This window comes from Heloderma suspectum, chromosome 6 (genome assembly GCF_057233095.1).
Source record: "Heloderma suspectum isolate Gila_16-S chromosome 6, 16-S_ref, whole genome shotgun sequence".
NCBI lineage: Eukaryota > Metazoa > Chordata > Lepidosauria > Squamata > Helodermatidae > Heloderma > Heloderma suspectum.
Genome location: NC_139463.1, coordinates 80266498 through 80282900, shown reverse-complemented (window position 1 = coordinate 80282900; position 16403 = coordinate 80266498). Strand labels below are relative to the sequence as shown.

The window sequence follows — 16403 nt, the reverse complement described above, 5'->3', positions numbered from 1 at the left end:
CCAGAATCCTCAATGGTGGGGGAGGCGATCCGTTTCTCCCCTCCCCCAGAATCCTGCCCGGCTGGCTCTGCTCTGTAGCCAGTCCAGCTGCCTAGCTTCTGGGCAGCTGCATCCCTGCTTTAGCCGTGATAGCTACGTAAATATTTATGTAGCCTATCATGGGCAAGTGTAGGGATGCAAATGGCAGCTGCTATGATGGATGCCATTTGTGGCCACAGCAGCCCAGCAGCAGCCAGAGCCACCGCTTCATCCTCCTCCGCTGCCGCTGCCGCATCTACCACCAGGTAAGTCCATCCCAGGGGGATTCCACGGGGTGACGGGAGAGGAGGCCATTCTACCACAGACTCCGGGGGGCTAAATTCTAAAGAATCCAGCCTCACTGGAGTCCGTGGAGGAATTATTTGACATCCCTACTTCCACTGGCCTTCTCTGCTGCTACCAGGTGGAAATGCCCCCCCCCCCACAGCTGCCTCCATCAAACCAGGCTTAGAACTCTGTTTCTGAGGAATCTACATTAATTAGTGTGGAGGTTGGTTGTTAGACATGGGGTGGGTAACCCAAAAGAAAAGAGGCCACAAAGTTTCAGACAACAAAGTTTAAATTTTTACTGAAAAAAAGAGAAGTTAATAGGAAAATGTCTGAATGGATATACATTTACAAAAAACCATATGAGTGACAGTGTAATAAAATAACCAGGGATAAATGGATCCAGCTAACCTAACTTGACCATGTCCCTGTTTTATCCAAGCCCCTTATCCAAGCAATATCTTACTGTCATAAGTCCAGTACTCTCTCAACCAGCTGTCCAGTTCCAGCAGCTCTGTCTGTTTACTTCCTCTAGGATGGCAGCTTTCCCTTTCTGTCTTATTTCTTGTTTTTATATCTTGAATTTTCTTTTATCTTTCCCTACCACTAACTCCACCAACCCCAACCTACCATGAAGGTCATTTCTTGCTCATTTCTGAAAACAAAATTTCTTAGTGGGACCTTCTGAATGCAAACCAGTTGCACTACCAGTGAGCAATGCTTCCCTTTCCTTTACTAAAAAACAATAACAAAAAACAAATACTCTCTGGTCTGAGAGAGAGAGAGAGAGAGAGAGAGAGAAGACAACAGTGCGACTATGGCTATATTTATTGAGAGTGTTGCTGGAATACAGAATATGCTTTAGTTAGTTAGTTAGTTAGTTAGCTAGCTAGCTAGCTAGCTAGCTAGCTAGTTAGTTATTACATTTCTATACCACCCAATAGCTGGTGTTCTCTGGATAGTTCACAAGAGTTAAGACCATAAAATACAACATAAGATGCACTATAAAAGTTTAAAACCACAGTATAACATAGAAGTAAAAGCCAAAATAAACCTAGCAGTGATACAAAGATTTAAAACACAGTAACAGATTTAAAACAGAAACTACAGTGCCTGGGAAAATAAGAAGGTCTTCATCTGACTCCAGAAAGAGCACAAAGTAGGAGTGCCAGGCAAGTCTTTCTGGGAAATCATTGTTGTTATTGTTGCTGTTTAAAATGCTTGACATTACTTATAGGCCATTTTTAAAGGTGAAGCCCTCCCAAAGTGGCAGGAACCCAGGAATAGTAATAGTAATAATAATAATAGAAGAAGAAGAAGAAGAAGAAGAAGAAGAAGAAGAAGAAGAAGAAGAAGAAGAAGAAAGCCTTTGCGATGCTAAACACAACACCCATTTTGATAAAAAGCAATTTGATACATATGAGCCAATATTGAGTTGAATGATGATGTTTCTATGGCATACCAATGGAAACGTCACTGCCAGTTAAGTAGAGTGTACAAGAACTTCTCAAGAGTTGGACTGTCCTCTTTCCATAGCATTTGCTAGTACTCACCAGTACTTAAGAGCACGTTTTCTTTTATATCTTTAGGACATGGCCATGGAACCTATTGATTTTAATATGGGGGAAAGGGTATCAGAACAATAGGGCTGGTCCTCTCCATGAATAGGCTGCGTGAGGCAGCTACATCAGGAAGCTGATTCTGGGTGTCATAGGACAGCACATTGTTGGTTATTTAATTTATTGCAATTACTTTAATGGCTTGTTTGTTTATTATTTATTTATTTCTATACCACCCAATAACCGAAGCGCTCTGTTTTATTTTCTTTTATTCTCAGGGACAGGTGGCTTTGGGATTTTCTGTCTCAGATTCTCAGATTCGGGTGAATCTGTCAGTTTTGCTGTATCTGACACCCAAAGTTGTTAAGTCTCGGGGTCTGTCTCTCCTGAATATGAACTTCACAAATTTTGGTTAATTCTTTTACAAAATGGAGAGAAATAAAATGCTAATCTTTGTGCACCAGCCAGATCTAAAGCTTTAGCTATTGGACAGTATAGAAATTATATATATATATATATATATATGTGTGTGTGTGTGTGTGTGTGTGTGTGTGTGTTCCCAGCATGGAGAAGCCCATGTTCTGCCTGTGTTCCATACAGCTATTAAAGATCAGGAGCCTGTTAGAAATAAAAAGAGGTGGCATGCTAATTCAGCACTAACATTGTTGAATATACAGGGAGTCAAGCCTAGACTTTGAAGAGCAGAGCACTCAAAGCCTTGGTCCTAGATGGATGAAACTGTCAGTTTTAGTTTCTCTGACATCTGGTTTTCAAAATAAACTCAAGTTGTTTTTGTTCTGAATTTAGAGAACTTCACGAATTTTGGTAAATGCTTATCAAAACTGAACTGAAATGAATTTTACACCCATCACTACATCTGCCTCATGCAGCAAAATGTTCAACCAGACTTGCTTAGATCCTTTAGAAAAGCCTGTGATCTCACCTAGAAGGAGCCTCCAGCAACAGGGTTCTACACCCCACCCCCCAAAGAGTGCTGCTCACAACATGAAATGTGGAAAAATAGCCTTCCTATGAAGCAGCAGCTGTACTGGGGAAACATGAGGGGTTAGGCATACATTTCTGATTATCTGGACAGATTAAAGCGATGGAGTGGAGGGCATTCAAGCATTCAGTTATATTCTCTGTGTGTTCATATTTATTCATAAGGTGAAAGAGATTTCAAAGCTTTCAATCTCTGGTTTACAAACCGTCCTTGAAAACCTTTCTAGCTGCCTTTCTCAGAGCATCTTTGACATCCTTGTTTCTCAGGCTGTATATGAGGGGGTTGAATAAAGGAGGCAGGACTGTGTACAAGAGAGAAAAGGTTTTATTGAAATCTCTCACTGTTTCAGTTCTTTGTATCAGGTATATGATGATGATTGCTCCATAAAAAATAGATACAACAATGAGGTGAGAGGAACAGGTGGAGAATGCCTTTTGCCTTCCATGGATAGATTGGATTCTTAGGATGGTCGCAATAATATATGCATAGGAGATCAAGGTCAAAAGAAAAGTTGGGAATGTGAATAGAAAAGCCAGGACTACAGTGACATATTTCACAAGTCTGGTATCACTGCATGAGATTTTAATCAGTGAAAGGGAATCACAGTAGAAATGATCAATTTCATTGGGACCACAGTACCAAAGTTGGAACATCAAGCTCAGATATATAGAGGTAAACACAATGCTATTGATCCAAGAACCAAAAGCTAATTGGCTGCAGAGCTTATTATTCATACGAGTTGCATAATGAAGGGGTCTGCATATCGCTAAGAAACGATCATACGACATCACAGAGAGGAGATGGCATTCTGTACAAATCAGGAAAGAGAAGAAATATTGCTGTGTCATGCACCCTTCGAAAGAGATGGTTTTATCCCCTGTCAGGAAACTTGCCAGCATCCTGGGCAGGGTAGTTGAGCTATATAACATCTCTAAGCAGGACAAATTCCCCAGGAAGAAGTACATGGGTGTGTGCAGGTGGTGAACAGTCACTATCAAAAAAGTGATGAGGATATTGGCCATCAGAGTTAAAATATAGATCACTAGAAATACCAGGAACAAGAGCATTTGAAGGTCATGGTGCCCTCCAAATCCCAAAAGAATAAATTCTGTGATTACAGTCTGGTTTTCCTGTATTGTTTTTGTCATCAAATGTATATGAAAAATTATATCATACCCTGAAAGGCAATTTGAATGTGAGATATTTATCTTTGTAGGCATGAATTTTGGAAACCTCCATCACTATTTCACTGGCAGTTCAGGAAAACAGGTGCATGAGTGAATCCATCTGTTTCTGGTCCATTTCACTTTCATATATGTTCATCTATAGGTCTGTTCTGTCCCCGCTTAATCTGCATATTTTTTTAAAAAAAAGTCTCCATGAAAATTTGCATTTAAAACCATATTTATCAACATCTTTTCTCTCAAAACACATTTCTAAACGTATTTTATCTCAAAATTGCTCTCGTTTTGAATTGATATTTTTCTTGAGCTGAGAATGGCTTTGGAAAATTTGACAGCACTGGTGGATGCAATCCTATATGTGTCTAATCAGAAATAAGCCCTCTTGGGTTCAATGGGACTTACTCCCAGGTAAGTGAGTATAGGATTTCAGCTTCAGTTACGATCTGCACATTACTCCAGGAGGCTAATTTTTCTTCAGTCCTAAAGTGGCTAGGGTACGGATGCTTATTTAAACATCTGACTAATGTCGTGGGTAGTTTGGCGCTCACGGAGATGGCATGGCAAAAACTGTGTTAGCTGTCTGAGGCCTAGGTCTCCAAATATACAAGGAAGGAAATGGCTCTAGTAACAGACAGATATTAAGGTTCCAAAAGCAGAAGAAGTGGAGGTGGACCAGGTGGGCCCATTTTATTCTATAACATCCTAAATGGAACCTATCAACTTAGGAGACCCTACTTTTTACCCAAGCAAGTGTTAGGCTAGGAAACTTTGTCCTCCTATTTCTGTTTCTATATCAAATGCCTTAGACATTGTGAACATCTCAGGCTGGTTGTCCTTTCTCCTTTACAGAACCAGCAGGAAGGAACCTCTGTAAGAGTCTTTTACCTGCAGTGATGTTTATATCTTCGTGTCTCTCAAAAGATTACCTTTATTATATAGTAGGGATGTGCCAGTCAGCAAAACTTGATCTCATTGAGATTCTCCACCTCAAACATGCTATGATGACTCATGTCCATATCAATTTTCGACCTGTTTTTTTTCTTTTCACCTGAAAATGTGTGCATATTTATGCATGCAATTATATAAACATCTATGCATCAATTGCACATGTTCTTGAAATATACATATTTTTCTCCTATTGATTAAAGTGTGTTTGTGCATATTTTTCAAATGTATGCATTCTGAGTGAGCATTTTTCAAATGTCCACATAGGTTTTTAAATTCTATGCATCGCAAGCTCAGAAATGTACAGACTTCAACCACAGATTGCCTTCAGGTCCACATTTGGTTCTGGGAGATGTGAACTGGGTAAATTCTGGTCAAAACCAAACTGAAACAAATTTCTCATACATGCCTATTGTGTAGCAAAATGCATCTGTTTCCATCTCTCTCTCTCTTGTACACACACACACACCTGGGTTTGCAGCTATAGAATGCAAAGAGAATCAGGTCAAAATGGACAGCTACTGTAACTGAATCCATTAAAACAATGATGACAACAACAGAAGTTGTTAACTGTAATATTAATTGGCTTCAAAAAGAGTCAGTTTTTATCAGGTACACCCTATAGTATGTAAGCACAAATATGTATTTGCCTTTCCACAGATTGCTATGGGTTTATGCGTGCGTGTGTGTGTGTGAAATAAATGTTTCTAAATATATAATGATTTTTCATAAGAATTTTTTCAATCCTTGTATTGATGTTAGGATATAAAGAGGAAAAAAATAGTCTAGAAATAAAAAAAGCAAAAAAAAAAGGAAGATCCTTGCAAAGGCTGTATACTCTATTAATTTCAAAATGAAAATGGCGAACACTAAGGATTTAGTTTTTCAGCATATATTCAATGGCCTTTTTAACATTTTGCTTTTTGCAGGAAAAAAAAAATAGACCCAGAGGCTTGGATTCAGGATCGGCCTTCTGTGAGAGGAATAGACTTTCAGCAGGAGAAAGTGTTCTGCTTGTGGAAGATCCCTCCAACTCCACACCACAGCTCATCCCATTCAACATGGTCTCCTGACTTGCTGTGTAGCACTTTTAGGGGACTGGAGGGGCTGCCATGGGAAGGATAGGGTGGGGACATCCACTTCACTCAGCACAGTTGATCCAGTATAAATTTGGACCCAACCCAGAAAATAAATATACATGTGTTACATAGCTTCAATTGCAGGTAATAACATTAGATTTATTAACATACATCATTCCTCAATTTTTTTAGTTTTCAAACATTCACAGATTTCCTTATATTCATGCAGGTTTTACAGACAGTGAGAAGACAATGCAACAAATACCTTCCACAGGTTACTGAAGAAATGACATTCACAGTGGGTCTATTAGCTATAGGTCCCTGGATCGACTTGAACAGTGCCTTCTTCATTCACCCTTGTAGAATTTGGTTCACTCAGTACATCTCTTCCTTTGTCCTCCTTAGCTTATTTAATATCACATGCTTTATGAAGCTAAGTCTCATTTTTTGTTGCTATCATCCAGAGAAAGGAGAGAAATATGACTAATGGTTGCAGAGGGGATACTGATAATGAGATATGAACTGCTGTGACTGTGAATGCAAAATGGCTATTATAGTTTAAGAAAACCCCAGACAAGGATGGGGGAAGGGTATTGTTGACAAGTGGTTGAATCCAGTCTACATTAGTTGCACTTAGGTGATACTGAAACCAATGACACTTAAGTTATGACCTAACTTTTCACATTTTTTTAAGGGCATCTATCTGCATCTAACATAATCAGAATCAATCCAATGCAATGTCTTAGCTGTCGATTCTTGTTCATTGGAGTGTTGACATCTCTGGCAATAATTGTTTTCAGTCATGTACTAGCATGGTTCCAGATAACAATAACAAAGGGTCTCAAGCCTTAACAACTATAGAATTCAATTATTAAAAATCTGTTGGTTTAAGAGCAAAGTTGAGGCTCAAGAGCCACAAAGCTAAGAAACTGGAATGTAAGGGTGATGTATCCCATGATGATGTTGTGTGATGTCACAAAATGTGCTTGCTTACAAATGACCCTCCACCCACCCACACTTAGGGATGTCACGACAAGAGTCCACAGGGGTGGTGGAGTCTTCACTGGGTGCTCTCTGGACTGTGATGAAGCTCGTGTGGTGCTGAGAGCAGGGGTGGGCGGTGGTAGGCCCAAATATTACATGTAAATAGCTATGTAATTTCAAGTGGATAAGCTAGGTTGGGTGAATAACAAAGCTTACTATGGGATGTTATAGGGAAAATTATTCACCCTTCATGTAGGGCCTCATGGATGGAAGTTAGCATTGCCCTTTGACATACAGCTCCATGAGGAGTTCTTCTAATGCATAAGTGATGGTAGAACATTTTTTGGAAATTCAGTGTGGTGTAGCCAGTGAGAGCCAGTGTGGTGTAGTGGTTAGAATGCTGGACTGGGAGCTGGGAGATCCAGGTTCTAGTCCCCACTGAGCCTTGGAAGCTCACTGGGTGACTTTGGGCCAGTCACAGAGTCTCAGCCCAACCTACCTCACAGAGTTGTCATTGTGATGATAAAATGGAAAGGAGAAGGGTTATGTAGGCCACCTTAGATTCCTTGGAGGAAAAAAGGTGGGATATAAATGCAATAAACAAACAAATAAATAAAATAGAGGAAAAGGAGTGAAAATGCATGACCAACCACTTCTCACATGAAATATGGATGGAAAGCCCCCAAATTTGCCATACTGGGAGACAATGGGCTAATTAGCAGTGAAGTCAAAATCCAGCAAGATTGGTCAAGGATTGAGGGAGATATGAGCTTCCCCGCAAAAAACCTGTTTGTTTGTATTGAGGTAAGTCAGTTGGAGGCTTTGGAATGTTTGCGCTGAGCTGTGGCACAGCTGGGGGGGATTTAAAGGGGCCCTCTGGAGCCCCATGGCATAGCAACTTGGTCCAGGTCGATCAATCAATCAATGCAGGGACAGGGAATTACAGGGATTTTGCCTTGCCCCTGCAGAAGGGTGATTGATTTGCTTTTTTTTTTTTTTTTCATGGGGTTGTGACTGAATAAATAGGGGTTAGGGAATGCATTTAACTGTGCGCTGCCAAGTTGTGTAAAAATGTATTTGGGCTTGGTGTGTGTCAGGGAGGGGGTGGGATTTGCAAACTGATACAGGGATGGATTGACTCATCTCCATCTGTGCTGCTCACTGAATCCCTGCTGGCTGGCCAGCCCTGTTCAGCTCCCTGGACAAGCAGCCATGCCATTTATGCAAGACTACAGGTGTGAATGGACCATTTACACCTGCAATCTTACATAAATGGCTGCTTTACAGCCTCCATTTACGTAAAAGACCTTTCACAAAAAACCCAAGCTGCTATTTCTATGCAAAATGGTGGCTGACTGAGAGGTTGGTCAGCCATGTGCTGTTCACAGGGTGCCTGTGGACCACACAGTGGCTCATCCAGGAACCCAAACAGGGGCAAGTAAGTAGTGCCATCCAGGGACAGGACTCACAGGAGTCTGGAAGGCTGAGCAGGGTGGAGTCCTCTGGACACCTTTCCCCTCTCAGACTTCTGCAACTTCCCCAACTTACAAATTCTTACGTGTGTGTGTATATCGTGCTTGGTGTGGGTGGATTCTATCCTTAATATAATTCATTTTCAATTTATGGTGCTGCACTATAACATGGCAATCTATTGTTGTTGTTGTTGTTGTATAATAGATATCGGCATTATTTGCATGTGTGTGCCAGGTGCTCTGAGTAACGCTATGAACATGTGGTTTAAAAATCCTTTCTTTCCTTTTGGTGGTGCAAATTAATACATATTCCGGGCTAAACTCCTCCTGTTTAATGTTTGCCGGGCCACACTTAAAAAAACAAAACAAAAACAAAAACCCCTGGGATTATATAACCCAAGTCACATAACAGTTATTGACTCTTAATTGCCTGCTACCTCAGTTTGCCTGTGTGTGGGTTTCCTGGTTTCCCAACTCCCTTTCATTTAAATCTTGGAGAAGAGGTCTTGTCTACAAATTAGGGCTGTGCAGGGACCCCAGCAGCAGCAGCAGCAGCTGGAAAGATGCATGACTGCAGGACCGTGGTGCCTCACTCCCCCTTGGTCACCGTGCAGCCTCTTCACACAATTAATATGAGAAGGTGACTAATGCTGTAACTGGAACATTCTAGGACAAAAATGGCAATCTGATGGCAACTGCTGAGACAGGCTCTGTCATTACAGTTGTTGCTGCTTTTCTTAGGTTAAAAAAGAGAGTGAAATCCCCCACTGTGCTGCTCCCACTAATGCAATACCTGCCCACTGTGAACTTCATGAAAACCTGGCCCCAAATCACCCTAGTTTACAGACCCCCACCCCACCCCATTGGAGCTGAAAGTTCTTCCCAGAAATCATTCCTCTCAGCACTCGAATAAAGCATAGCATGAGAAATGAAAACATTTTTCTTTTAAGAAAATGTTAATCCAACTTCTTGGATAACACATACGTTTATTTTATTTTTAAAAAGACAGTAAGTGGAATATAAACACTCAAAACCTGCAACAACAGTGAACATGTGCCAGATTTTCTGGCGCTTCTCTACTGGACGCTGAGAAGACAGAATCATAGAGGAAAGAGATTCTCAGTATCAACAGTGGGACCTGAAATAGTGCTACACATTTAAAAGCTACAAATAGTCCTGCCCCGATCACGTGTCTAGTGATTGCCTGAGGGATGCCCCACTCCCATACCATCCCAACACACACACACACACACACTTTTGAATACATATTTGGAACTGATTCCCACGCTGTGATATGGGTTGGGTTGAACTCTTCCAAGTAAGTGAGTATAGTACTGGGGCCTAAATCATTCATGAATATACAGTGGAGGTGAGGAATAGATTTCAGGGATTAGACCTGATAGACAGAGTGCCTGAGGAACTACGGACGGAGGTCCGTAACATTGTTCAGGAGGCAGCAACTCAATCCATCCCAAAGAAAAAGAAATGCAAGAAAGCCAAGTGGCTGTCTGATGAGGCCTTACAAGTAGCTCACGAAAGAAGGGAAGCAAAAAGCAAAGGAGAAAGGGGAAGATATACCCAACTGAATGCAGAGTTCCAGAGAATAGCAAGGAGAGACAAGAAGGCCTTCTTAAATGAACAATGCAAAGAAATCGAGGAAAACAACAGAATGGGAAAGACTAGAGATCTCTTCAAGAAAATTGGAGATCTCAAGGGAACGTTTTGTGCAAAAACGGGCATGATAAAGGACAAAGAAGGCAGGGACCTAACAGAAGCAGATGAGATTAAGAAGAGGTGGAAAGAATACACAGAAGAACTATACAGGAAAGATCTGAATGTCCCTGATAGCCATGATAGTGCGGTCACTGAACTTGAGCCGGACATCCTAGAGAGTGAAGTCAAGTGGGCCTTAGGAAGCATTAGTAACAACAAAGCTAGCGGAGATGACAGTATCCCAGCCGAGCTATTTAAAATCCTAAAAGATGATGCTGTTAAAGTGCTGCATTCAATATGCCAATGAATCTGGAACACTCAACAGTGGCCACAAGACTGGAAAAGGTCAGTTTACATTCCAATTCCAAAGAAGGGCAACGCCAGAGAGTGTTCAAACTACCGCACCATTGCGCTCATTTCACATGCCAGCAAGGTGATGCTCAAAATCCTACAAGCTAGGCTTCAGCAGTATGCGAACCGAGAACTACCGGAAGTACAAGCTGGTTTCGAAGAGGCAGAGGAACTAGAGATCAAATCACAAACATTCGCTGGATCATGGAGAAAGCAAGAGAATTCCAGAAAAACGTCTATTTCTGCTTCATTGACTACGCTAAAGCCTTTGATTGTGTGGATCACAACAAACTGTGGCAAATTCTGAAAGTGATGGGAGTACCAGACCACCTTACCTGTCTCCTGAGAAACCTGTACGAGGGTCAAGAAGCAACAGTAAGAACCAGACATGGAACAACCGATTGGTTCAAAATTGGGAAAGGAGTACGACAAGGCTGCATATTGTCACCCTGCTTATTTAACTTATATGCAGAGTACATCATGAGAAATGCCGGGTTGGATGAATCAGAGGTTGGAATTAAGATTGCTGGGAGAATTATCAACAACCTCCGATATGCAGACGATACCACCCTAATGGCAGAAAGCGAAGAGGATCTCAAGAGCCTCTTGTTGAGGGTGAAAGAGGAGAGTGCAAAAGCTGGTTTGAAACTCAACATTAAAAAAACGAAGATCATGGCATCTGGCCCTATCACTTCCTGGCATATTGAAGGGGAAGAAATGGAAGCAGTGACAGATTTTACTTTCTTGGGCTCCAAGATCACCGCAGACGGTGACTGTAGCCATGAAATTAAAAGACGCTTGCTCCTTGGGAGGAAAGCTATGGCAAACCTAGACAGCATAGTAAGAAGCAGAGACATCACCTTGCCGACAAAGGTCCGTGTAATCAAAGCTATGGTTTTCCCAGTAGTAATGTATGGCTGTGAGAGCTGGACAATCAGGAAGGCTGAGCGCCGAAGAATTGATGCTTTCGAACTGTGGTGCTGGAGAAGGCTCTTACAAGTCCCCTGGACTGCAAGGAGGTCAAATCAGTCCATCCTAAAGGAAATCAACCCTGAGTGCTCATTGGAAGGACAGATAATGAAGCTGAAGCTCCAATACTTTGGCCACCTAATGCGAAGAGAAAACTCACTGGAAAAGACCCTGATGCTGGGAAAGACTGAAGGCAAAAGGAAAAGGGGACGGCAGAGGATGAGATGGCTAGATAGCATCACGGATGCAATGAATATGAACTTGAGCACGCTCCGGGAGAGAGCGCAGGACAGGAAGGCCTGGCGTGCTATGGTCCATGGGGTCACGAAGAGTCGGACACGACTGAACGACTGAACAACAACTAAATCATTCTCATTGAAATCAATGCAAATTACCAGTATTTAACACTGGCAGGATCATGCTAATTATTATTTTTTAATGGTCAATTTCGGTGAGCCTGTTCGTACATCACAACAGCTCACCATGGCTTAATTTAGTTTGTTGCAATGTGCTGGACACCCAAGGGGGTCCAGCTTGCCATGGCTTATCATACTGTGTGAACCCAGGTGGTAGGTTTTTTTCACTTGCCACAACATGGGATGAATAGAGGATTAGGGGGATCAGATGTTTTACTGGACTGAGCCTTGTCCTTCATTCCACTACACGTCAGCCTTCTCCAAAAGGCTGCTCAAAAGCCCAACTGAAGCAAGAACACATAAGTAACAAGTTTGACTTACTGGGAAAGTATCAGGCCCCCTGCACATCAAATGTAGTGTGTCAAATAAAATCACATATTAGCATGTGACATTCAGTGTTGGTGGCAATGCACGCAAAAGAGTGTTCCTTTCTTCCCTTCACAGCTCCATGCAGCAGCTTGCTTCTGAATATCCATTAGGGTAATTGCCCTGCAGCCTTCTCTGGTGTACCTCTCACTGTCTGGATCAGGGACATAGCATCACTGTTGAGGACAAGATTGCTGCATGCTGGACAACAGCTGCATAACTAAGGTGAAACGATTATGATCCTGCCAATGTTAATGGTTAGGAAATTGGCACTCAGGCTCAAAATGTAGGACACCAGAAATACCAAAACAGGAAAGTCTGCAGACTGGGTAGTTCCCCCAAACCCAGAAGAATAAACTCTGTGACGTCCTTCTGGTTTCTCTGCATTATGTTCTCTGTGCCCTATATAGAAAGCACTGGGGAAAATCAGAGAGAAAAGATAGAAACACTTTAGAAACCATAAGAAACTTCCAAAGTAACTTATTTATTTTCAAAATTCAAAAGGCCAATGTTTAAAATGATTAGCCTGCCAATGTTGGTAATTCCCATGTGATTTCAATGAGACCAATTTAGGCTGCAATCCAATACCCACTTACTTTGAAGTAAACTCGACTGAACTTAATTATCAGTATAGGACTGTACTGTTAAGCACATCTGTAACTCTATAATCCAAATCAATTTTACTTGATTTCCTTGCCTTAGCTAAGGAAATGGCTAAGGCATTTCCTTGCCTTAGCCATGCAGGCAGACTTATAAGATGACAAAGAAACCATCATGCTTTGAATCTCTGATTCACACATGCTGTTTCACAATCTTCCCAGCAGCCTTTCTCAGAGACTCCTTGACATCTTTATTTCTCAGGCTATATATAAGGGGGTTGGCTATTGGTGGCAGAATTGTGTACAAGAGAGAAAATATTTTGTTAAGATCTCTCACTGTTTCCAGTTTTGGTATCAAATATACAATAACTATGGCTCCATAGAAAATACATACAACAATCAGGTGAGAAGAGCAGGTGGAAAAGGCCTTTTGCCACCCCATGGTGGAAGGGATACTCAGGATGGAAGAAATTATATATACATAGGAGATCAGTGTCAAAAGGAAAGGAGGGAAACTGAATATAAAAGCCAGAGTTATAGTAACAAATTGCAGAACTCTGATGTGAGTGCAGGAGAATTTTACCAATGCAACGGCCTCACAATAAAAATGATCAATTTCATTGGGACCACAGAAGTGTAGTGCTAACACCAAAGCCAAATATATGGAGGTAAACACAATGCCATTGATCCAAGAGCCACCTGCTAACCAGATACAGACCTTATCGTTCATAAGAGTTGCATAATGCAGAGGCTTGCATATTGCTAAGAAACGATCATAAGACATTACAGACAGGAGATAACATTCTGTACAAATCAGGAAAGAGAAGAAATAAAACTGCACAATGCATCCTTTGACAGAGATGGATTTGTCCCCTGTCAGGAAACTGGCGAGCATCTTGGGTAGGATGGCTGAGCTGTATAGGATCTCCAAACAGGACAAATTCCCCAAGAAGAAGTACATGGGTGTGTGTAGGTGCTGATCAGCCACTATCAAAAGAATGGTGAGGAAGTTGGCAGTCAGGGTCAAAATGTAGATCACGAGAAATGCCCAAAACAGGAAGGTCTGCAGACTGTGTAGTTCCCCGAAACCCAAAAGGATAAACTCTGTGATGTCTGTCTGGTTTCTCTGCATTATGTTCTCTATGTCATGTGATATATGCACGGTACTGGGGGAAATCAGAGAAAAATGATATAGACACCTTAGAAATTATACAGTACTTCCAAAGTAACTTATTCATTTTCAAAATCAAAAGGACCATTTAATTGTTTGTTTGTTTTAATAATAGGCGCAAGCCATTTTAGCATAGACAGAGAGAGAACCATATGGTTTAATGCAGCCCTATTTTGTCCTATCCTGGCCACAGAACCTTTCTACAGTACCTTTACAGGTCCATTATAAGGAGGAGGAGGTCTGGGAACATCTCTGTATCTCCAACGGCTTTCCCTTCCACACTGTCGCACTTTAGTCAAATTGCAGAAACTGAAATTTTGTAATGCATTATTTGGCATGCACTGAAGCAATGAGACAAACAGGGCTCTGTTCAGATTCTTCTGTGCATAGGTGCTGTGCCAGTGCTAAGATGGATCGATTCAGTCAATATGAAACACCTTCTTCTGAATACCATTTTGAAGCTAAAACAGTATATATAGCTAACCGTGCATATTTGAAAAGGAGTATGAGCAAGACAACATGATAAATACCTCTATCATGAGTAACTTATTAACTGAAGTATTTCTTGCTCTAGAGAACACGTTGTACAACATCCATCCTTTATTCATCTTCATGGGCATAGGTTCACTTAGCGTATTGTCCATGCTTAATTGGTTTGTTCCATATTTCATGACATATTAAATAGAGGCAGTACCACTTTGGTGCTTGTTTATTCTCAAGAGAATGGTATGGCATCTCAAGAGACAATAATTAATGAAAAGGGGAAAGTTGCAAATTAGTTAAGAACTGTAGTGATCATTTAATCCAAAAAAACAAAACAAAACACTGAAGCAAAATGAAACAAATAGCACATAGACACGTCTATGCACAATCAAACGTCTGAATGGCAAGCACAGTCCTTCTCTTGTATTCCACTGAGCTAAATATATGGTCTTAATATACATCCATAGATAGATCAATCCACAGAACAGCGTGTAGATCTCGGGGGTTGTGAACCCTTTCCTGAGTGACGGTGTGGTTCCTGCTGCCCTTAGGGATGTAGTGGTCAGTTAATTCCTAAAGAAACCTACCTTGGATCCCATGATTTAGGATTATTATTGCTTTATTTCCATTTTGACTTTTTTATCAGGGTACTAGGGATGGTAGCAGTTTCTTGACTCCAGCTGGTTTTTGAGGCCTCTAATTGTTCAGAACCATTCCATTCTTGCTTCTGGCTTAGGTCTGAGAGAGAAACAGCCTTGGCCATCCTGACAGATAACTTACACTGGTTAATGGAGAGGAGAGGGTGAAGCTTAATCCAGGTAATATGGAAGTACCGTGGGTAGGAAAATTAGCCTGTCTGGATGGAGGCTGGATGGAGTCATACTGGTTATCTGTGCATTTCCATGCCCAATTTAAACTGCTGGCATTGACCTTTAAAGCCCTAAATGGTTTAGAGAATTGTCTTCACCCATATGAACTTTTGTTGTTCAGTCGTTCAGTCATGTCCGACTCTTCGTGACCCCATGGACCATAGCACGCCAGGCCTTCCTGTCCTGCGCTCTCTCCCAGAGTGTGCTCAAGTTCATATTCATTGCATCTCTGATGCTATCTAGCCATCTCATCCTCTGCCATCCCCTTCTCCTTTTGCCTTCAGTCGTTCCCAGCATCAGGGTCTTTTCCAGAGAGTTTTCTCTTCGCATTAGGTGGCCAAAATATTTCAGCTTCAGCTTCAGGATCTGTCCTTCCAATGAGCACTCAGGGTTGATTTCCTCTAGGATTGACTGATTTGACCTCCTTGCAGTCCAGGGGACTCGTAAGAGTCTTCTCCAACACCACAGTTCGAAAGCATCAATTCTTCGGCGCTCAGCCTTCCTTATAGTCCAGCTCTCACAGCCATACATTACTACTGGGAAAACCATAGCTTTGTTTAGATGGACAATTTGTTTAGATGGAAATGCTTCCATTTCTTCCCCTTCTATATGCCAGGAAGTGATGGACATATGAACTTACCCAGGCCTTAAAGTGAGGTCAGAGACTCCACCATTAAGATCAATTAGACTGGCAGGTGCTAGAGACAGGACATTCTCCATGATTCATTCATCCATATTTGTGCAATGCCTTCCCAAGGGATCTATGTTTGGCCCCATCCATTTTGGCCTTTAAATGGGTCTTGAAACCCAATTTGTTTCAACCTGCTTTTAATCAAGATGTTGGACTGAATTTTTGGTTATTGAGTCCTCTGCTGGTTTTAAATTGTTTCTTCTAAATTGATTAAACTGATTTTATATGAATGTTGTGTAGGAC

The 16403-nt window shown here is 41.5% G+C and overlaps 2 protein-coding genes across 2 annotated transcripts; both read right to left on the bottom strand.

The window, feature by feature from the left end:
- Positions 1 to 3065: 3065 nt before the first annotated feature.
- Positions 3066 to 4016, bottom strand: LOC146341393 (olfactory receptor 5AR1-like). The gene has a single exon (XM_084807417.1). It carries the CDS (start codon positions 4014 to 4016, stop codon positions 3066 to 3068), a length of 951 nt encoding a protein of 316 aa, XP_084663543.1.
- Positions 4017 to 13139: 9123 nt separating this feature from the next.
- On the bottom strand, positions 13140 to 16189 carry LOC146341392 (olfactory receptor 5B21-like). The gene is made up of 2 exons (XM_084807416.1): positions 16110 to 16189; positions 13140 to 14112 (listed from the first exon to the last, which is right to left on the bottom strand). Exons 1-2 carry the CDS (start codon positions 16187 to 16189, stop codon positions 13140 to 13142), a joined length of 1053 nt encoding a protein of 350 aa, XP_084663542.1.
- Between the last annotated feature and the right edge of the window lie 214 nt (positions 16190 to 16403).